We start from the raw sequence: 21,490 nt of genomic DNA, 5'->3' as shown, positions 1-21,490 counted from the left end.
AATTTATACTTAAAGGTATATAATTATAGACCATTTTTGTCGATAGCCGCCAATTTTTTTTATGTATGTCAATTAACCCTACTAACCTCATTTTAGGTAAAAACTCTGTTGAATTTTCCACCTGCTAACAAGTCTAGTAGAACTAATAATCGTGAAAATAAAAATATAATTTATTGGTAATGAATGAAAAAAGCTTATTACCTTACTTACTCTGGTTGGTTTGTTTTAACAAATGAATAAACGAACTAACTAACTAACTAATGTTTATTTTTAAGGGCTGCTGAAATAATTTTCTCTTTGGCTGAAGCGCATGCTCGTCATCATGGAAGTTCCAGTCTTGCTGTGGAGCAGTTGTATGGTCTGCTGACTAATGCACGTCAAAACTTGGGTGTGTTTCAGCATCACGATGGCATCACTGGCACTGCTAAGGACTTTGTGGTGGTAGATTATGGTACAAGGTACAAGCGTCACTTAAGATAATTTGCAGTTTAATTAGATGTTTCACCCTTTAGGACCTGCAGTTGAAGGGATTTGCAGAAGAAGGCTCTAACGGCTAAGTGACTTTTGATGTAAGGTCAAATTCTCCTTTTATTTCACAAGCAAAAACAAGAAAATATGGAAGGAGAATCTAGCAGTTTATCAGAAGTCACTTAGGGCTTTTTTCCAGGCACCCCTTTGAGTTGTCATAAGGGTGAATTAGGTTATGAATTTCTTGTTTACCATCGTAACCAACCTTATTGTAGTACTTCAAGTCATGTACATGTAGTTGCAAGGGCTGTAAGTTTATTAGTGTTTGCTAATTATGTTCAGTTGTTTCGAAAACCTCATAAAATGGACCTCAGTAGTAGTTTTAAGTGAAGAGCTGAGAGCATAACTGACCTAAATGACTTTTCAGATTGTTTTTGTTGTTTTAGCTCAGAATTACTGGAATTTTTGCATGAGGCCTTGTCAGAATTCTTTCAGGCCAGTCAGTTAATAAGAGTTGAATACGGAATGATTTGTTTGGACTATTTCCTGACTGACTAATTAATGTATGTCTCACATTTCATCAACAGAATGCTTCAGTCTCTGAATGATGTACAGCGAGTAATACAGGACTCCGCACATTATCTGCTGACATCTGACAAGTCACACCATAAGCCACCAGACCCGGTGCTTCCTCCTCTTAAATTTGTATGTACAGGCTTTTCTGTAGAGGGTTTATTTATATTATGGGCGTGATGGCCATTTTGACAGAAGAGCAAAAATGGCGCAATGGTTTAAATTCATGTGAATCTCATCTTTAATTATTTCAGCAGAACTTGATTATTTGTAAAATATTTGATTTCACAGCTTTTAAACTTAGGATATCAGACAAAAAGCTGCTGGTATGTTGAACAACTCTGAGGGGTTTGGTGTGGCTCTGCTTGGAATTCTGGGGTGCTCTCTATTTAGCCCAAATGTTTGGTTTAAAATTCTGGAAACTTTTCGTGTCAAATGAAAAGGCTTTTTTCTATTCATTTCAAACTTGCAACTTCATTGGTAGATCACAACACTGGAATGATGGGGCAATAACACAACAAAGTAGAAATGGAAATTTTGAGCAGGGAGCAGGGAGCAGAGATGGTGCAGTGGTGAGAGCACTCGCCTCCCACCAATCTGGCCCAGGTTCGATTCCTGGACTCGGCATCGCATGTGGGTTGAGTTTGTTGTTGGTTCTCGTCCTTGCTCCGAGAGGTTTTTCTCTGGGTACTCTGGTTTTCCCCTCTCCTCAAAAACCAACACTTCTAATTTCCAATTCGATTTCGAAAGTGTCCCCAATTATTGCTCTACACTAAAGACATTGACATTATTTTATTTTTATTTTCTGCAAATGGAACGGTAATTTCCATTCTGACCAGTTGGAATGGAAGAAAGTGGCGTACCTCCGAAGTTCGTCCGTTTGTTCAAGGAAGTTTCTGTTTGATCTGTGCATAATTTCCATCCGTTTTTTAACTGATTGAACCAATAATTTTGACTTAATAGAAAGCACCATGCAGTCGGACCTCCGTTCTTTCATGGTTCACCGGCAAGGGAACTTCACATGAGCTTCCCGGCACATAATTTGTAGTATGATGTTGAAAACTTAGCTCTTGTTATCTTGAGTCTTTATATAAGGAAGACTCACATTACTTTTTTAGGAAGAAACCAGACAAGCCCATGATTCGTTGCCAACAAAAGAAGTAATAACACTTTCCGACACACCAAGGTAATCTATAGCATTTCAGACCCACTGGTGTCTCTTATTCAGTTCAAAACTGTACTCAGCTGTTCTTTAGTTGAATTGCTAGCGTTGCCTTAACCCTTTCCCGCCCGAGGGAAATGGCGAATTTTTCTAAATCGCCAACTATGGACTGGGAGACCACATGTGATATACCATTAATTTTAAAAGGTATTTTCTAGGGTGTGCTATAAATCACACCAACAGAGATGGAAGAGGTCACATATTAGAGTGAGAAAAGTCCAAAACGAAAGAAGAAAAATATTGAAAATTTTCCTATTCGTTGTACATACTGGGTATCCCCCTAAACTATAGCTTAATGTACAGCTCTCAGTGCATTGGTTGTTGTAAGATATCAACTGGACCCGTTACGCACAAAGGAAAAAAATCCAAAAGTTTGAGGGGTGGTAAATCAAGTCTCATATAGGAGGGGGGCATGATTTTATGCCTTCAATTTATAAATATTTCCAAGATCTTTTGGTTGTGCAAATTTCACACAAATTGACCAAATACTGAGCTCATAATTGCGTCTTGTGCCATATGGCACTCTTGGGCGGGAACGGGTTAAGATGGCTCTATACCAATTCTTCAGTTTTTGCTAGTAGTGATATATATTTTTCTTGATTGTCTGGTTCTTTCAGCCCTGTGAAACTATCTGGGTTCAAACATAGTTTCGAGTACCTAAGTCCTTATGCTTTGCTAAAAACACAGTTACAACTGGTAAACCTCGTTTCCATGGCAACCAGCGGATGATACATCTGTTGATTCCTTCACTAATAGCCAGTTTCAAAACGGCTTTGTCCAAATTTCGCAATTGTTTGTGTAAAGAAGAGAGAAACTTTAAAGTATCTCCTCGTAAAGTCAAAACAAATTCTGTGCGTACATTTGGCCAATTTCTGCAATTTTCGTTTTTGCCATTTATTGCAGTTGTCCGTGTATAATTTTCCTTAAGATTTTTTGGAGTGCAAATACCAACTAAATCCTAACATTGAGCCAATTTTTGGGAAAAATTCACCATGGAAAACTCGTTAAAATAGCCTTACTTTTCAGACTAAAACTGGCCTTGTTTTGCACGACAGCATAATGAAAATTCACGTATCAGTTAGAATACTGCGTGCGCTCGCGCAATTTTAGTATTCGGTCGCCGCGCGCCAAATAACTGTATGGAATCACCTTATGAAGCAGTTTGGACTGGTAGTTTGGAGGTCTCGAACTTGAAAGTCTACTGCAATCCCTTCATGAAGTCAACTCCCATTACAAAAGACACTTTTGCGATGATAACTTGTTGTCACAATGGAGAGAGTCCACAATAAATGGAGTTACCTTCAGAAATTCTTGTAATTTTGCCAGGACTTCTATAATAATGAGGGTGAATTAAATTATTGTGTGTGACCATTCAGATGAAAGCTGTCAAACTTCCTGTGGTGCTGCCTGCTGTTTGATATTCTTTCAAGTTTCTGTCAAACCTATGAATATACTGCATGGTTAGCGGAAAACGCTTGCATGAAGGCAAAGTTACTCCACATTCCTCCGGCATCTTCGTTGCTAGTTTTTGTTCCACCACTGTGCAAACTTTGCCTATAAGTGCAGTACCTTTGCCGGCATGTCAAGAACAGCACTTTAGACTTAGTTGTTGGCGATTAAATACTACCAGTAATTTGGGTGTAACCTAAAGTACAGCACAATAATAAATATTACTGTTATTTTTCTTCAGGGCGATAGTATTTTACAATTCTCTTACAAAAACAAGAGAACAAGTGGTCAGCCTTCACATCTCAGATCCAGAAGTGATGGTATGGACAAAAAATGTCATCATCTTTGTGTTTTTGGGCAGCTTTTTATCCCAAGCTCTTTTCTCATTTAGAAAACCTCAAGGGCAAAGCTAGGAAAGGTACCAAATTTCAAGGTGTAGCCACTGACCATCTATGTTCCTCCGAAATATGCTACTCAACTGTTAACTGCTACTATATATCAAGTGCATTCCCACAATTTTTATGAGATTTTTCCAATCCCCACATTGCTCTATGATCTTTTGAAGCTACTTGCTGTGATAGGCCAGTGCCACTCACCAGCTGATCTATAAATTTGCTGCTGGGTGTCTCTTACATTGTACATTTTTGACAATCAGAATGACTTCCAGAACAACAATGGTCATACGACCTCATTCTTACACAAGCACTTCTTCATTCGTATAGATCTGCAAAATCTGTATTTGGCCTCTTTTCAGTTTGTCTTTAATTAACTGTTTCTGTTTGGTTGTTTAAATTCAGGTGAGTGACAGTGATGGAAAAGAAGTTCCAAGTCAGGTTAATGTGTGGTGGGATCACAGAAACAGAATATCAACTGCCAAATATGAAGTAAGAACTGATTATGCTAAACTATCTAGTATCTGTTAGGCTACGTCTCAGTATGTACTGTTAGGCTTTAATTGACTTAAGGTGACTCCATACAGTTATTTGACGCGCGGCGGCTGGGGCAAAATAGTGCGAGCGCGCCCAGTTTTCTAACTGATACGGGAATTTTCGCGCGAAACAAGGCCAGTTTTAGGCTGAAAAGTAAGGCTATTTTAACAAGTTTTCCATGGTGAATTTTTTTGAAATTTGGCTCAATGTTAGGATTTAGCTGGTCTTTGTACTCCAAAAATTCTTAGGCAAAAACGAAAATTGGCCAAACGTATGTGCAGAATTAGCTTTGACTTTACGAGGTCGAGGAGATACTTTGGAGTTTCTCTCTTCTTTACATAAAAAATAGATTCAGACAAATCCGTTTTGAAACTAGCTAGGAGTGAAGGAATCAACGGATGGATAATCCGCTGGTTGCCATGGAAACGGGGTTTACCAGTTCTAACGGTGTTTTTAACAAAGCATAGGGACTTAGGTACTCGAAACAATGTTTGAACCCAAATATTTTCACAGGGCTGAAAAAACCATAACATCAAGAAAAATATATATCACTAGTAGCGAAAACTGAAGAAATGGTATACAGCCACCTTAAAGGGGAAGTATCACGGGAATTGGTGTTATACCAAAAACCTCAAAACGTTTTTTATCAGCAGAAACCTAAAAGCCGCTGGGGGACGTTTCCTCCTCGCGAAACGTCCCCCAGCGGCGATGAGCGAGGAGAAACGTCTGTTTTCGCAGGCTAGTGGTCTCCTTGAAGTTCCCAAAAGAAGGTCTAGCCAGTCGTAGACCAGACAAACAAAATACAAACCCTATTAATAATAACATCTCCAAAACCACTGAGTATTGTTTCATGTTTCCATCTTTCAGGTTGTGTTTGTAGCCAAAGTCCCTCCTTTGGGCCTGACCACATATTTCGTGTCATCAGGCCTTGGATCCAAACTGAGTGAACGTTCCTCTATCACAGCATATAACTCTGCCGACAATTCTCAAAACCTGGGGTAAGAAATAATCAATGAAACGTCTAACACCATAGACACTCCTCTCTCGACGAAAAGTCTTTCCGGCCCCATGCTGACATCGCTATTTTGATTAAGTTCTGCTTATGTTAATTTGGGACAAAGAAAGCCCTGCTTGTGACATTTTTGTTCTGTGATATGATTTTTTTTTTTTTTTTTTTAGAGGGAAATTTAAATTTGAAGCCAAAAAATCTGGAGCAGAAAACATCGTCTTGGAAAATGATGCCATTAAAGTTGAATTTGACAGTGTTAGAGGGCTTTTAAAGGTAAGAATAACGTAGTGTGTCACCTTAAATATTAGTTTTAATAGGAAACTGCCATGTTCTGTTTACTTCTGTAGGTTTTATTTTCATATCTTTTCATAGACATAAATTAAGCCGTTTTTTTCTGTTTGATATCCGTTTTGAGTTGTTCATTGCATCTTCTTTCATTTGATCTGCCCTTGCCATGTGCAACGTGTGCACTCTTAATCAGTGTATTTTGCCCTTGGCAATCCTATCTGAGGGATGTATTGTCCTTCTCGATGACATGCAGCAATATATGCGCAATATACCTCAACGGGCATATTACGAACTTACAAAATGACCAGCTCTTGGCTCGATAGCTCAGTTGGTAGAGTACTGCACTGGCATCGCAGAGGTCATGGGTTCGAATCCCGTTCAAGCCTGAATTTTTTCAGGCTTTCTTTTCGCAACTGCTTAAGTTGCGTACTAACTGCGATGTTCCCTCCCTTATTAATTCTTTCACCCGCAGTTCAAATATTTGAATCTGGTATATTCACTTCAAGTAATATTACCATTTCTTTTCCAGACCATCACACACAAGACGGACGGAACTGTGACAGAAGCCGCCATTGATTTTGCCACGTACGGCACAAAACCTAATGGGGACAGGAGTGGGGCGTATCTGTTTCTCCCAGATGGACCAGCTGAGGTGCGCAAAATTTTCCCCACTTCAGTGTTACTACCGTTTTAATGAAAGTTTAAAATGCGATTGTTTTTTAACATGAACACTTAGCGTTGATTTATCTGATGAGTGTAAACATTGTAATGTCACCGATTTTTGCTCCACAGGCTCATGGCTTAGGGGAGCAGCCGACGGTTTATGTGAGCAGAGGGAAACTGGTAAGTTACCAGTTATAAATCCTTGGTCACATGTAAGAGCGTAGAGGCGCGGTGGTGTTGTGATTTTGTAGTCCGAAGACGGACTAGTTCGAGGTTACGTCACTACATATTCGTCTTGTCTCCTTAGACAAGAAATTTCAAATACGCAGGTGCGACGCACTGCTGCCGGTGACATCCCATCCTGTGGGAAGTGGTTAAAGTCTTCTCAAACCAATTAATAATTCATGAAGAGAAAACAAAGGAAATCACTACCGTAAAGGAGGTTTGGAAATGTGATCTTAATTATCATAAAATTTTGTGAACTTTTGCTTCGAATTTCTCCAAGAATTATCAATAGTTTGAGAAGCTATATCAAACACTCGAAAGAGTGTTTCCTCCTATTTCCAAACACCTCGAAGTTGGTTAAAAAAAAACTCGGCTGCGCCTCGTTTTTCCAACTTACTTCTCGTCGGTGTTTGGAAATCGGAGGAAACACTCTTCCTCGTGTTTGATCTATTACTTCTCGTTGGTTCATGTTACAGAAATTGGGTCAAGCTTCAGCCGTGTGGGCCACTAAATCTCCAAGTCTGACTTTACCTTTCTTTTTCCAATGTAAGAGCGCTTTTCAATTGAGAGTTTTCAGTTGAGAATTTTTGTGAGACTTGTTTCTGACGGGGCTTTTCTTTTTTAAGCAAGGTTTCAGTTGTTTTTTCTTAAATTCAAAAACGAAATGGAAATCCTCATTTCAATACAAACTTCGCCTCTTAAATGTGCTGTTCCGTGAATTTCACGTGACTAGCCGTTATGCAGGGCATCAGGTTTTTAGTTAAAGTAAAAACCAAGCTGGCAGCTTAATCCGTTTCTTCTCTTCCCTCTCCAGATGCAAGAAGTTCGAGTCGCCCTTCCTAATGTTGTTCATATAGTCAGAATTTATTCGGTATCAGGTAAGCGGTTTTTTTTTAACCAGTTAATCTTGATTGTATTAATTGATTACATCTTTGAGCGAAAATGAGCAGATGGGATGATCACATCTTCCTACTCGAGGAAGCGGCGTGGAAAGGGACGGTGTAGCAAGACCATGGTTGACGACCTGCCAAATGTTCGGCCCATCAAAACTTCTCAATTCTGTAGCTCACCTCGCTTAAGCCTAACTTACCGCAAGTTCGTAATCTGCCTTCATCTTTTCTTCTACAAATTTCTTCCGTTTTATTGCAACCTACGGTAAACCCGCCCTCTCTTTTTTATACCGCTAAACTCTGGAACTCTCTGCCATGCCGCGACATAATAAGTCATCCGAATCTTTTCCTATTTTGAAAAGCCGACTTAACTTGTTTCTTTTTAAAGACAACAACAACAACAGCAACAGCATTCATTGATGTTTCAAAACTTAAATACAGTACAAGGTAGCTTTCACCCCCAAATAGAAACGAACTTATCGAGGAGGGAGAACGGCACACATAAAAAAGTTAGCGAGAAACGACGCTTTGTTTGTTTGTTTTTTTCATCTTGATATTAAAAGCAACTGAGGCCATTGAAATGCGTCTCAAGAAGCTCATTATTTTTGTTCTTGCTTTAGCAATACGTATGTATGTATGGTCGTGCAGATAAAGCTACGTTTTGTTGTTCTTATGTGGTGACTGTAAGCGCTGAGAAGAGGTGGCCTTTGCAGGCCGAATGTTTGGATGCTAAAAACGTTTTGCCACTGCTTTTCTTTTATTACAGTGCCTGAAGGACTAACTCTGGACATCCAAAACAAAGTGGACATCAGAAATCTAGTCAACAGGGTACAAGAACAAGCGATATTCTTTGTTAAAAATTGTCTTAAGTTACTTCTGTACAGGGGTGAAGTAGAGAGAAATGGTAAAATGGAAAAGTTTCATCCCTCCCCTCCTATCGATGAGGTGGACGCACGTAATTGCCCACGAATTTTCTCGTGCGTGTTTCGAAACAGTGTTTCTTCTTTCATTCGGTTGACGTTTTATCTCCGTTCAAATGTTACCGGCCCTGCGTGGAGAGGTTCCTTGGTTCAATGTTTTCTTGGGCGGGGTCCCCTGGAGCTTTGGCCCCGGGGGCAAGTACTCAAGTTGCCCCCTAATACGGAGCCCATTACCCTGCGAGGGCCGTCTTCTTTACCAGAGACAAATTCGTTTCACTCGATTTACGTATGTATCGTACTCCCTTGGTCTTTTTGCTATAACTGGAGTCAATAGGCCATTTCTGAGTTGCTGTGAACCTCAGTATGAAAGCGAGGCTAAGGGCAAAGATTTTCATATGTAAATTAGTTTTGTTTGCATATCAATGAAAACTGATTATCACAATAAAAACTTTGCACTTAGCCTCGCTTTCTTATGAGGTTCCCAGCAACTCGGAAATGGTCTATTTCGTTTTGGTCTTTTGTGATCACCGTGAGTGGCGCCATGTGGTTGGCCTTGTTGTGAAATCTCTCTACAGCTTGTGAATGGATAAGAGTAAAATGTGTCACGTGTGTATACAGCCAGTGGGAATTAACGAGTGCATAGACTGAGAACAGTCGCTTGTGTTTCTTAGGGATAGTAAAGCGAGTGGACCACGCGAACACGCGCGAAAATTGCCTCCCGCGAGGACACGCGACCTCTAAAGGGCGATTTACACGGTACGACTTTGTCGCATGCGACAAGCTTACGACAGGCCTACGACACGAATTGTTTCGTGTAAATCAAACCTACAACTCGCTTACGACTGTCGTGTACGTCACAAAAAATGTCGTTTTAAGATCCTACGACAATCGTAGGTATAGGCAATGTTGAATGACGAGAGTTGTGTGCGATTTTTTGCATGCGACAGTCGTAAGCAAAAGTTGTACCGTCTAAAACGGCCTTTACGAGTGCGAGAAATCACTTTGAACCTGAATGGAGAACATAGAAACCCTCATCTCAAACCCAACAATGAATCAAACTACGGAAGCGCTTAGTGTGAGAGAGTCACTGGAACCTTGGAACTTTTTTATTTCAGGAATTGGTGATGAGAATCAAAAGCAATATACAGAACAGTGGTCGAGAATTTTACACCGACTTGAACGGATTTCAGGTGAGCATGAACAACTTATACTGAAATAAATAAACTTGTTTTACCTATAGAAACCATCATTGCGTGTGTGATGAGACGGGGCAGTATTTGCAGGAGTGCAGGACTAAAAATGTGTACATAAGGGGGTTAGTTTCTAAAGAAACTGTGGTGCTGCGTCAGTGGGGAGTAGAAAGGAATGTTTGGTTTATCAGCAGAGTTGATAACTAAAGGTAAATTGACCATCGTTAAGGGATTCGAGTGCTGACGTTTTGAGCGTTAGCCTTCGTCAGAGCGAATCCAAAGCGAAGGGCTAACGCTCGCAACGCCAACACTCAGATTTTCCACCATACAACACATGGACACAGATTTTGTATACTTGTGATTAGATTTTGTATTTATCTGAGATATGGATCAAGTTGTAGAGCGAGCTGGGTCAGGAAATTTTGAAATTTTTTTTTTAGTTTTGTATTTTTATCTTTTTCTTTTTGGTACGGCCCCATAAGCTCTCTAGCTTTAATTTTCACCGTGGATAAATAAAGTTTTTATGTCTTATGTCTTACTCCTCTTTACGGTGGCCAATTCACCTTTAGTTATCAACTCTGTTTGTAAACCAAACATTGGTAAAAAATGTGTTTGTTGAGGACGAGTAGAAGACCGCGAGTGAGTAGACCCCCACTACCTTAAGTACCACTCTCTCAGCCAGAAACCTACTTCCCTTGGATGCTGTTTACAGGATCAGTTTTCAAGTGGAGATATTGAACTTCTGTTTTCTCTAAAGAAGTTTTGTTTTATTGACTGTGTAATATTTGCGTAAGTCTATTTAAGAGTGTCTGATTTTACTTAACCTGTGATAAACGATGGAGTCACGCCTAGTTACTGTTTCTTGTAAAGCTTTAAAACAATGCTAGGGTTCTTCGGACTGTCAAATCATTAATGCGACAACTTTAAACGTGCGCAGCAAATACATCCACCCAAAGTGTGATAGTCAAGGCTAAATAGTACTGCTTTATGTTTCTTATTTTCCATCATGCAGATGCAAAAGCGTAAAACAATGGATAAAATTCCAATCCAAGCCAACTTTTACCCTCTCCCATCAATCGGGTTCCTTCAAGACAAATCCACGCGGTTAACTCTTCTGTCTGCGCAATCCAATGGAGTGGCTGGCCTTAATCAAGGTAACACTTTAGAATTTTGATACCGATTTAATGTTGTCGTACTTCTCATACTTTGAAAGTGTACAGTGAATGTTCTCTTTGCCGCGAATTACCGTCTTTTTCACTCATTACCTGTTCTCATCTGGCCTCGTAACTCAGTCGGTAGAGCAATGGTTGATCAAACCCTTGACAGGATCAAAGGTAGCCTGCGTAGCAGTCGTTTCCGTTTCCTTCAAGCCAAGCGGGGTAAGCGCGCGATGGCATTGGGCAAAAAGGAGCAAAAAAAGTGGGTGCGGGGGGAGGGGCGCCCCTCCCCCCGCACCCACTTTTTGCAAACGTTGTTGATATTCGGGTTAACATTTTCTCTCTAAGTAGTCTTACCACAGGTGCTTCGTTCCTTTTAACTAACTGCATATCTCTGTTTTCACGCTCTTCTACAACTTTTGTAATAAATATAGTCCCCATTACAGTTGAGTTATTAAGTCATTAGATTCCAGACTCGTGAGGTTTCGCAACGAGGCAAATGAATCCTGCACATTGACTTGTCCGAGGTGGGTGACCAAAAAAATAATTTGAGGAATATTTTTGTAATAACAGGTGAACTTCAAGTGATCCTTGACCGCCGTCTGTACCAGGATGACAACAGGGGCCTGGGTCAGGGCGTGACTGATAACAAGGTCACTCCAGCTAACTTCAGACTTGTGCTGGAAAAATTTAAGACTACAAACGAACCTGTAAGTACAGTGTTTGTTGGTTAGAAAATGTTTTACTTTAGATGATTTTGACACGGTCAATTGTCCGCTTGGGAGGAGTATTTGTTTTCGGGAAGTAAATGTTGTTTTAGTCAATTTGTTTGTGCGATATCGAGACCGCGAACGGACGGCGAGTATCCGGTTAGGAGAGGTGTCTGCCCGCAAGAGCTGTCCTTTATCTGAGGGTTAACTAAAGAACGTGAGTTGAACTGAAAGGACAACAATTGTAAAATGTTGTGGAGAACAATAAGCTGGGGTCAGATTCATAAAGCTATTGTAAGCTCTATTTACACGGGACAAAATCCTTGGCATGGCACTCAATGATGCCGGAGGCACGGCACTCCACATTTAATGAGCAGCAAAAATTACGGTTTTATTAACAAATGGCCATGGTGCCAACATTTGCCTGAATATAATATACGTCCTGTTCGTCCTGTTTCTGGTGAGCCTGTTTATTGTTTTGACATACACTTCGTGCTGGACACAAAAGCTACTGTCTAGAAACAGGAAAGTTCGTGAATCGGGCCCTTGTATTGTCGTATAGCACGAAGTACTCGCTTATAGGATGTAGAGCGTTTTCCAATGAAGATAAGATAAGATTGTTGTTATCTTGATAAGAAACATAACATTCTCCAATGCTGGTATCTGTTCATCCTTATACTACACGCCAATCATGTGATGGAAATCTTTTTGTAGCCTCAGTTAAAACCACCCAATATGGTTTACGCTCCCTAAAATTTACTGGTTGTCGTCTTTGGAAATCCTTGCCTACAAGCATCACTAAGTCAAATTCTCTTTCACTATTTCATATGAAAACCCTCAACAACCCTATGCTTCATTGTTTTACTTATTACTGAATTATTTAGCATAGTGCATGAAGAAATACCTTTTTCTTTATTCTTTTTTTAAAAATGTGTTTATTTGTATTTGTTTATTTCTAATCTGTATCCTCTGTAAATTTGATTTGAGTTAAATAAATTATCTGAAATTATCTGATATCTCTTCAACAGGATGGCAGCCCTGTGGCTTACCCCTCCCTACTTGCTCACCGATTGTTACACCATCTAAATCACCCGCTCTTCACGTTATTAACTCCGGCCGAGTCACCCGACTCAGGGAATCTGTTGTCTGATTTCAACAGTATGCAGTCTGACCTGCCCAATGATATCTTCATGGTCACAATGCGCTCAGTGGTAGATAAACAGCGGCCTCGACCCAGTGGCGAGGCTCTTCTGGTCCTCCATCGTGAAGGATATGATTGTAATTTTGAGTGCAAGTGTGTTGCAGGCACAAGTAGGGGAAAGGTTAGTAAATATATGTTATTGAACTAGCGTGAGATCTATATTGGGAAAATATCGGTGGGGTTCTTTTTTTTTTCTTTAGGCTTTCCCATTGTTGCTTTCAAGTCTGCGTGAAACTTGTTTATGTTCGTAGTCTGGATAATAAAATTCGTCGCCCTCGTCGGAAGACACCGAGATGACGGTTTCAACAGTTCCTACTTCATAAGCATAATTTTTAAGAAACATTTTTGAACCCATCTTAGCGGTCCGTATAGGAAAATAGCCATGACAACAAACGACAACTGTTTTCAAATCAATGCTTAGTGTAGATGAGTGCTTAACTCCAAAACGCTATTCCCTGCCTGAATGGAGCTATATTCTCTTAGTTCTATGCTTAACAAATGGACTTCTGTTCTCTGCGTCAGGACTATGAGGATTAAGAATACCACATTGTATAAACATGATAAGGTGTCCAGCCTTGTTTTGAAGTATCCATTCTCGGGACAACCATTTTACAATTATGTTCTTAATTACCATGCTTTTGAATGGAAGAGAGAGTATTGATACAAATCTTCCTTGTTTCAAAATGCAGACTGTGATCCGAAACTTGTAACGAAATGATTAATTACACATGAGAAGCAAGGGAGGTTTGAATCTAAACAAAGTTAACACCAGCCTTGCATTCAGTCAAAGGCGTTGTCACTTAGCGCTCATCTGTGAAATTAGACTTCATCTTATTTTTCTCTGAGATAGTAAAGCGAGCTAAAAACACAAGCGTTCTCGTAAAATTACCTAGTCTGCTGTAGAACGTGATGTTGGCATTTCAAGGATCCGAATGTGGCGCTTGCCCTTGACAAAGACGTTTCGTGTCTATTACTCGACAGGTGACGTTGAATCATTTGTTCAAGGGTTTATCCATCGGTAGGCTCCAGTCCACCTCTCTAACAATGCTGCACGAGTACCAGGAACTAGATCCCAGCTCTCCTCTGAAAGTGGACCCCATGGAACTGTATTCCTACAAGATGCGGCTCAAGTGACGTGGTTTATACGAAGTGAATTTTTATATATCAATGTTCAAAGTACACGACCCAACTCAAGTTAACAATAATCCTGGGAAATCACGCGTAATATATCCTGATACTCAGCCGAGCAGATAATTGTTTTATTATTCAACACCTTGATAACAAAGCACAGTTTTATCGCAGAAAAGCTGGAGACGATTTTCCAAGGTGGTTACTTGTTTAAAGCGCTTTGCCATTTTTCTTCCCAACACACAAAATTAGGTATATCGCAGGATATCTGTTGACTACGGACAACGAAAATTCAGTGCAGCATGACCATGTTTGGGCTGTGTTACAATGTGTTGAATGATAACACAGTATATCTGTTGTGCACGAGCTTCGAATATTGAAGGCACCATTACAATGTCTTGAATAATAATAATAATAGTAATATAATATACTTGCTTTAATTACAGGCTGATTTTACTGGAGGAACGGAATAGGCTTATACACTTGAACAAATTCTTTACACTGCCGGGATTATTTGTCTTATTTATCTGTACTTAAGGAACTCGAAAAAGGACACATGCAATCAGTCAAAAAACAGAAACTTATAGGGCCAGTTATTTAAACAGTCTAACTTAGTCCCCGGTTTAAGACAATCAGTGGGCCTCCAAATAAATAGTGTGGGATGCTAGCCTTCTTGTTACCGTCGGCAGAAGACAATGTTTATGATTGTTGGCAAAATTGAAAATGGCGTAGAATGGGGTTTTGTTAAACACAGTCTGAACTGTCTTTTAATAACTTACCCATAATTTCTCATAAACTTCGTTATAGCTGTCATTTTTATTCTAATGATGTACTATGCACCGTTTCGCTTTTAGGATTAGATTTAAAATTTGACGCATGGTTAAGTTTCCGTGGGCTTTATTCTAAAGAAAATAGAAAAGATTTTCTGTGGATCGTCTGTACAGATGTATAGAAGGACGAGTCATCGAAGAGTAGACAAAGACTCCAGCCCAGTCCATTGGCTTACACGCCTCCCTTAGACTTAGACCCAGTTGTTCAAAGTCCGATTAAGCTAAGATTAATGTAGACACTCGTTTTAAAAGTATGGCGGGAGTCGAACCTAGGGAGCAAGCACGAACTGTACAACACATTGTGTTTTTCCGAATCCACTAATTATAGTTAATTATTAATTTAGATTTTAGTTATATAACGCGCGCTCTGATTGGCTACATAGCCGTTTTAGTAAACTTTCTCAAAGTCCGTTTAGGTTCACATAAATTTTGGAATTCGCCCAAAGTGCTTCTTGTGTTTGCGTCCGTTGCGTGAATGTGCGAGTATTGTGCTCTTTTCTTTTTTCTTAATTTGTAGAAACACGGAAAATAATAATAACCCTTAAAAGGGGATGTAACAGTTAAAATACAAACAGCGGTGATAAACATAATAAACTTGCGCATTTTACATAACTTGACGTTTCGTATGCTAGTCAACATACATTTTCAAAAGTGACCGTTAAAATTTTTTGCTCTCTATATATAATAACAGTGAAAAGGGGGGATTGTTGTTTTTAATCTCGGTTCCGGACCCCCTTTTCACTATTATATATATAGTTGTAAAAAATTTTAACGGTCACTTTTGAAAATGTATGTTGACTAGCATACGAAACGTCAAGTTATATGAAATGCGTAATTTTATTATGTTTATCACCGCTGTTTGTATTTTATTTCTGATCAAGCATTGATGGCCCAAGAACAAGTCTTTGTGAAAGCAGTTAAAGGGCATATAATTCATGGTAAGGTAAGGGTGACTTTATGAAGGGTTAGGGTGAGGGTAGTTTCTGAGTGCTTCTTTGACTACTTGTGTATTTAAATCCCAGCGTGCTTTTCTGGTTGTGTAATCCGCTCACGCCGCGGTGTCAGGTGACTTCCTCCCCATTCCCCTCGCGTATGCATAGCCTGCAGAACGGGGCCATATTTTTTGCGCTTTTCAGGCGAGCGCGAGTCACACGGGACGGGATGGGCGCCCCTCCCGTCTCGCGTGGCTCGCGCTTGCCTTCGCTCGCCTGATAAACGCAAAAAAAAAAATGAAATAACGCCTGTCCTGCAGGCTAGCGGATGCACCGTTCAAACTTTGTCTTCTACGCGAGTAATCCCACCAGCTATGCTGGCTAAAACTTCTCCAATTCAGTGGTGACTTTTTCAAGGTCGCACTGATAGACTGTAAAGTTGAGAGCGGCAATAATAAAAACAAATACGCACCTCTGCGCCAATCGAAATAAACTAAATTTATGTTCTCCTGCTTTTTCAATGGTTTCCTTAATATATACAGCAACTTTCACCTTTACAAGATTATGCTTAACCGCTCTTTGAGATCAGTAAGAACAAGGGGCACGCAACGACAACGTTTTCTGTTTTCCAGGATCTTTCTTAGGACTGGACGGTGCCTACTTTTGCTACTGCGCATACGTTGTGCGCATCTCGCAATGGTCCAAGAAAGTCGGGTTTCTTAACGGCTGTGCCTGCTGAAACAGAGATATTTTTGTGCGGTTTATAACTACGCGGGAAAAGCAGGTCTTGGAAAGGGTTATTGGAATCCGAAAAGAAAATTTGGGGTAACCAGGCATTTTTAAGAGATAATTAGGCTTCAATTTGTGAAAAAATCTCATACATTCTTTTGATTTTTGGTGCTTTTTGAATTATTGTAGCTTAATTATCTCCACAAAATGCGTGGTTGCCCCCAATTTTCGATTTGGATTCCAGTAGCCCTTGCTAAGACCTGCTTTTCGCGCACAGTCATAAACCGCGCAACATTACTTCCGTATTAGCAGGCACCGTCCTTTTAAAAGCATTTTAGGGGATGTGATTCTTTAACCTGGCCCCGGTTGTTCAAGGAGCGGATATCTCTATCCAGTGGATAAAATGTGCTCCAACCAATACAATTTATCCACTGGATAGCGACTTATCCGCTGGATAGATTTACCCGGTCTTTGAACAACCGGGACCTGAATTTTATACGAGCTGCGATTGGCTTTCCGAAAATACTAGTCGATCACTATTTTGCCTTCACTACACAACCGAACTCGTTCAAATGCTAGCTGCTATGGGGCATGGGTGCGATGGTCATCCAGGAAGGAGATATGTTTTAATTGACACATCAATACTATTACAACAAAATGGATAAAAAAAATACATCAATATCCTACATGCGCCACAGCCGGACACGTAAGCCCCAAAAACCACTGACTGGGAAAAATAGGGACCGTGTGTACCCACGACACGGCGCTACCTTTGGGATTTTAAGGTTATAATTTAAACGGCAAAAATGAAAGATAAATTAAATAACAATATTTACACAAAACCAAGGCAGAAAATCAAACTGATCCGAAGTTGCGAGTGGCAAGGCTGACCGTCGATTGTCGCAAGTTTTTTTTCCAAACGCGCTAACCGATGAGCCATCGCTTGTTACGCTAGCACCCAGTTCTCTGTGCCGTGTCGGCAAAAAATAATTTATGCTAATACCGATTATCACAAATTACGTTATTTCGCACTCCGTGGGCGGACAACTTTTGTCGCACTTGGAAAAGAAAAGGAATTAAATTAATGTGATGTGAAAGTCTGAGGTGTCATTTTGCCGGTGAAAACTTTTTCATCACAATTATATCCGAATTTCTGAGGATTAAGGATTTCCGGATTGATATAATGATATTCACGGAAAATGATCACTGGGTGCTACCGAAGAACGGAAACCAAAAGCGACAAAATGACTTCAAGTTCAGTTTTGCATGCAGTTTTTTTTTTTCGGTTTTACACCTTGCATTGAAATCCGCTCCAATTAACAGTAAATTACTTAGAATTACACCCGATAAAAAGTATATTAATTTATGCTAATACCCGATTATCACCAATTCGTACACCGAGGGGCGGACAACCGGTTGTCGCACTTGGTAAAGAAAAGGAATTAAATTTTGTATGATATGAAAGCCTGAGGTGTCATTTCGCCGATGAAAACTTTTTCATCACAATTATATCCCAATTTCTGAGGACGCACACAAAACCCGACAAAATGTCCTTTCAAGTTCTGATTGGTTCATTAGCATGTGGTGACTACTTTTGGTTTTACACCTTGAATTGAAATCCTCTTTAATTAACAGTAAATTACTTAGATACACCTGATGAAGTAAGAAGCACTTCTGCTGCTGATAGCTATCTATAGTCTCTCCTCCCAGTGAAGAACTTTTGATGACTGAAATTCAGAAAACAGGAAACTGCCTTTTCGAGTGTTCCTAGAGTTTAGACTGCCGCGTGCTGCAGGGAATTTAAATCTCCCAAAGTGAGTTCAAATAACGATGAAAGGGTCACAAAAATACCAAAAAAAAAATACGAAGCTTTTTTTAAAACTGACAAGCCCAGACAGCAGTGAGTACGTGTGGTCTGCTAAGAGTTATTAGGTGGGCGAAATCATTTTTTCAGCCACCTCCGTTTCCGTCAACGCCCGGTTCTTATGACCCTCTTATGTAGTTTGTGTATTGTGGCTATTTTCTCTACGAATTTCATCACCTGATTAAAAAGAGGACAAAGTTACGTTTCCGAAAATATTCGATCAAACTAACAGCTACTGCCGGTATTTGGACAATTCTGATAACAAAAAGTTGCAAATTAATTTATTGGAGGGCAGTGTCCTTTAAGCTCCAAGCCTTGGTCATTGAATTAATCGCGGTCAGACGTAAAAGCTAATAAAGATCCGTTAAATATCATGTTTTCCTTTGAGAGCTCAAAGATGATAAGTCAGTTCTTGTGAATGGGCAAGTTTACAAAATTTTTTAAAAGTTTCAGGAACCGTTAGATTAAATCAAATTAAGGTGAATCCGTTTTCCGGATCTCGCGCATTCAAACAGTAACCACAGAAAACTTAAAACTTTTTTAGAAAATCATAGAATGATTTCGGTAAACTCACAAAATAGCTTATCAAGCTTTGAACTCTCAAACCAAAAACCCTACCTGTAACGGACTTTTCTTATTTTTATGTTTTAGCGCTTGGGTATTTTTATGTTTCGCTTGCTTGGGCACCATTTATTAAAACACGGAGCGCGCGAGAGCCTCTATCATCAGGCTCCTTTAACGGGGTGCTCGCTCGCGCTCGACCGCAACGTTTTCCCTACCCCCTTTCCCCAGCAAAGAGCATGTCGACATGACTGTTCGTGGGCACAAGCGGCTTAGTTACTAATCCACCCATTCGCCAGGGGCACTGATAATATCAATAGCCTGCGAACATGGACAGGCTGCCAAGTGCGGTGTAAGAGAAAAATCGGCCATCGGAGCGAGCCGAGCTCGGTCTGGGGGCGAGAAGAAAGAGAGGGCACTGAATTCTGAATCATCCAACCGTTCTAACATCTATAGAGCGGTTCTCCATTGCTTCCCCGACTAGCAGCAGAACACTGAGTAGAGAATACGGGGCGAGGGGAGATAACGGTTTAAAAGCTAGTCAAACAGTGCAAACAGGGGGGGGCGGGGGGAAGGACTGAAAAGGGCTGGGCTAAAGTTACCCAACTGACCCGCACCCGCCGTGTGCAACCATGTCCCTGTGTAGGAAACTTGTTTTTCAAGGTGCATACGGTAAATTCTTATGAATTTCAATACAAACAGTGGCGAGTAAAGACCCTAGGAACGAAGTCAGCCGGGCCGATTTGTTCCAAACAGGAGTTGCAATTACTGTAAAACTTTGATACAAATTTTAAAATGGAGAATATACTTTCAATCACCTTCCAGACCTTCTGAGACAGTGTACTTGTTAGAATGATCTTTGAAGTTCGAGAACAATTTGAGGAATTTATGATGACGTAGTTCTTTGAAGAGTGAAATATATGAAATACCACGCATAAATTACATATGAACAGCAGATGGAAAATTTATCAGTTGATATTTATCACATAATCATGGCACCGGTCTTTCATCCTGTTTCATCTGACGTTGTTGTACGTTAAACAAATACCTAAACATGTGTGTAAATTTTGCCACTTTAGATCTCCTGTCCAAGATATAGATAATACAGACCTATATTCAAATAGCCAGCCAGTTATTCGTGCTGCTATTAAAAATATTTTGGAAGCTGCAGATTGTTGGTAAGTAAACTTTCATAGACGGCAATTTCTCAGGTTTCTATTTTTGTGGTTTTAGTTTTCTTTCGGAGCAGACACGGCAGGCTCACTACAGGAAAACCTTCGAACAGCTGGTGAAAGATCCATGCAAAGCGTCTACATCTGCACGGAAGAAAATTACAGCGGCGTTTAAAGGAGGCTGGTTTCTTATCTATGAATGATGGTTCCCGAGTACCCAAAGAGCTGGCGGACAGTAAAAAGACAATCTGCTCTTCAAATTAGCTCAAGAGTGTTGAATTTGGCCGGGATTTGTCGTAATAACGCGGGGAAGTGGGCGGGACTACGTTGATAGACAAGTGAATATGAAAGAGTGTCACGCCTCTTTTCAGATGTAATATGAGCACATGAAGTTACATTTCTCGACAAACCGCGGGGTTTCCGGATCTACTCGGTACCGAGAGATCGTCGTTTGCGTTCAGTCCCAGTGGCGATTTGTGGTGATTCCTCCACGTACTGTAGTATTTCATTTCGCGTTGGAAGTAGCCATTTGTTTGATTTGACAAGCTCAAGACGAGGTTTTACGAGCCGATCTCGAGAAAAGCATACACAGAAGAAAGCAACGTAGCGCTGAGTGGCAACCACAATTTGCATTGAGGTAAGTGGATGTAAATTTTTATTGGATATCTGTTTCAAGAAAAAGTTTTTCATCAATTCGTGTACAGCCAAACCAATGTGCAATCTCTTTAAAGTTTTAAGAAGCCGGCGAATAGTATGTTAATGGAATGACCGGCCGCACATGTGAGCTTCATTCAAAAGCACACTTCATTTCTTTTGTTATCGTTGAATCGGTCATTATTTTAATGTTTGACTCGAAAACTACACTGAAGATTCTCAAAGGGACATCGTCTGGAAGCATTACTGACCCGAATGTTGTTGTTGAGCCAGCTTTCAAAGCTTAAAACGATCTGCCCTGACCCGTTTATTTGACTTAGCGATTTCGCCGTTATTATATCATACAAAGGCATCGGAAAATGTGGTTGAACAGTAGAACACGCGAGCTTTGCGACTGGTACTAAACAATACCGTATTTAGCCAAGGGCATCTAGTTTGTAAACTTGACGAAGAAATTTTATAGCTGATCTCGTTATTCGGTCATAAGGTAACGCACATCTCGTGTGATCTTTTAATAACGCCAAAGGTATTTCCAGGCCAGACTCCAGGAATCTCGTGGTGTATGTTGATGTGTTCTTTTGTGTTCAAACAAACATACACAAAAGCCGTAACACGTTTTGCCCCTCGATGCATGTCGTGTCCAGTATAATTTTGTTTTGGTTGCGTTAACGATCCGCCGGCGGGTTGTTTTGTAGAAAATAACGAAAGGAATCTTTGCTTCCTTGC

The 21,490-nt window shown here is 40.2% G+C and overlaps 2 protein-coding genes across 3 annotated transcripts in view; both read left to right on the top strand.

The window, feature by feature from the left end:
* LOC146467827 (alpha-mannosidase 2-like) overlaps nt 1–16,291 on the top strand; it is a 30,750-nt gene extending 14,459 nt beyond the window's left edge. Inside the window, exons 14-29 of the mRNA XM_085125217.1 lie at nt 276–458; nt 1,056–1,173; nt 2,160–2,227; nt 3,954–4,032; nt 4,510–4,596; nt 5,509–5,639; nt 5,821–5,923; nt 6,468–6,590; nt 6,731–6,781; nt 7,641–7,704; nt 8,483–8,544; nt 9,752–9,826; nt 10,839–10,980; nt 11,557–11,693; nt 12,722–13,015; nt 13,876–16,291. Of these exons, the coding sequence (XP_084981343.1) occupies nt 276–458; nt 1,056–1,173; nt 2,160–2,227; nt 3,954–4,032; nt 4,510–4,596; nt 5,509–5,639; nt 5,821–5,923; nt 6,468–6,590; nt 6,731–6,781; nt 7,641–7,704; nt 8,483–8,544; nt 9,752–9,826; nt 10,839–10,980; nt 11,557–11,693; nt 12,722–13,015; nt 13,876–14,028 (1,870 nt within the window). The 3' untranslated portion in view covers nt 14,029–16,291. The remainder of the gene's footprint in view (nt 1–275; nt 459–1,055; nt 1,174–2,159; nt 2,228–3,953; nt 4,033–4,509; nt 4,597–5,508; nt 5,640–5,820; nt 5,924–6,467; nt 6,591–6,730; nt 6,782–7,640; nt 7,705–8,482; nt 8,545–9,751; nt 9,827–10,838; nt 10,981–11,556; nt 11,694–12,721; nt 13,016–13,875) is intronic.
* Nucleotides 16,292–19,971: 3,680 nt separating this feature from the next.
* LOC146467826 (LHFPL tetraspan subfamily member 2a protein-like) overlaps nt 19,972–21,490 on the top strand; it is an 8,357-nt gene continuing 6,838 nt past the window's right edge. Inside the window, exon 1 of one of the 2 annotated variants that reach the window (XM_085125273.1) lies at nt 19,972–20,747. The gene's annotated coding sequence lies outside the window, so the exon portion shown is untranslated. Of the gene's footprint in view, nt 20,748–21,102; nt 21,252–21,490 lie in introns of those variants that run through there. The other variant, XM_085125276.1, reaches the window with a different exon arrangement.

This window comes from Pavona decussata, unplaced genomic scaffold (genome assembly GCF_977016875.1).
Source record: "Pavona decussata unplaced genomic scaffold, jaPavDecu1.1 SCAFFOLD_134, whole genome shotgun sequence".
Classification (NCBI taxonomy): Eukaryota; Metazoa; Cnidaria; class Anthozoa; order Scleractinia; family Agariciidae; genus Pavona; species Pavona decussata.
Note: the sequence above shows the minus strand (reverse complement) of the source record. Positions and strands in the feature narration are given on the sequence as shown.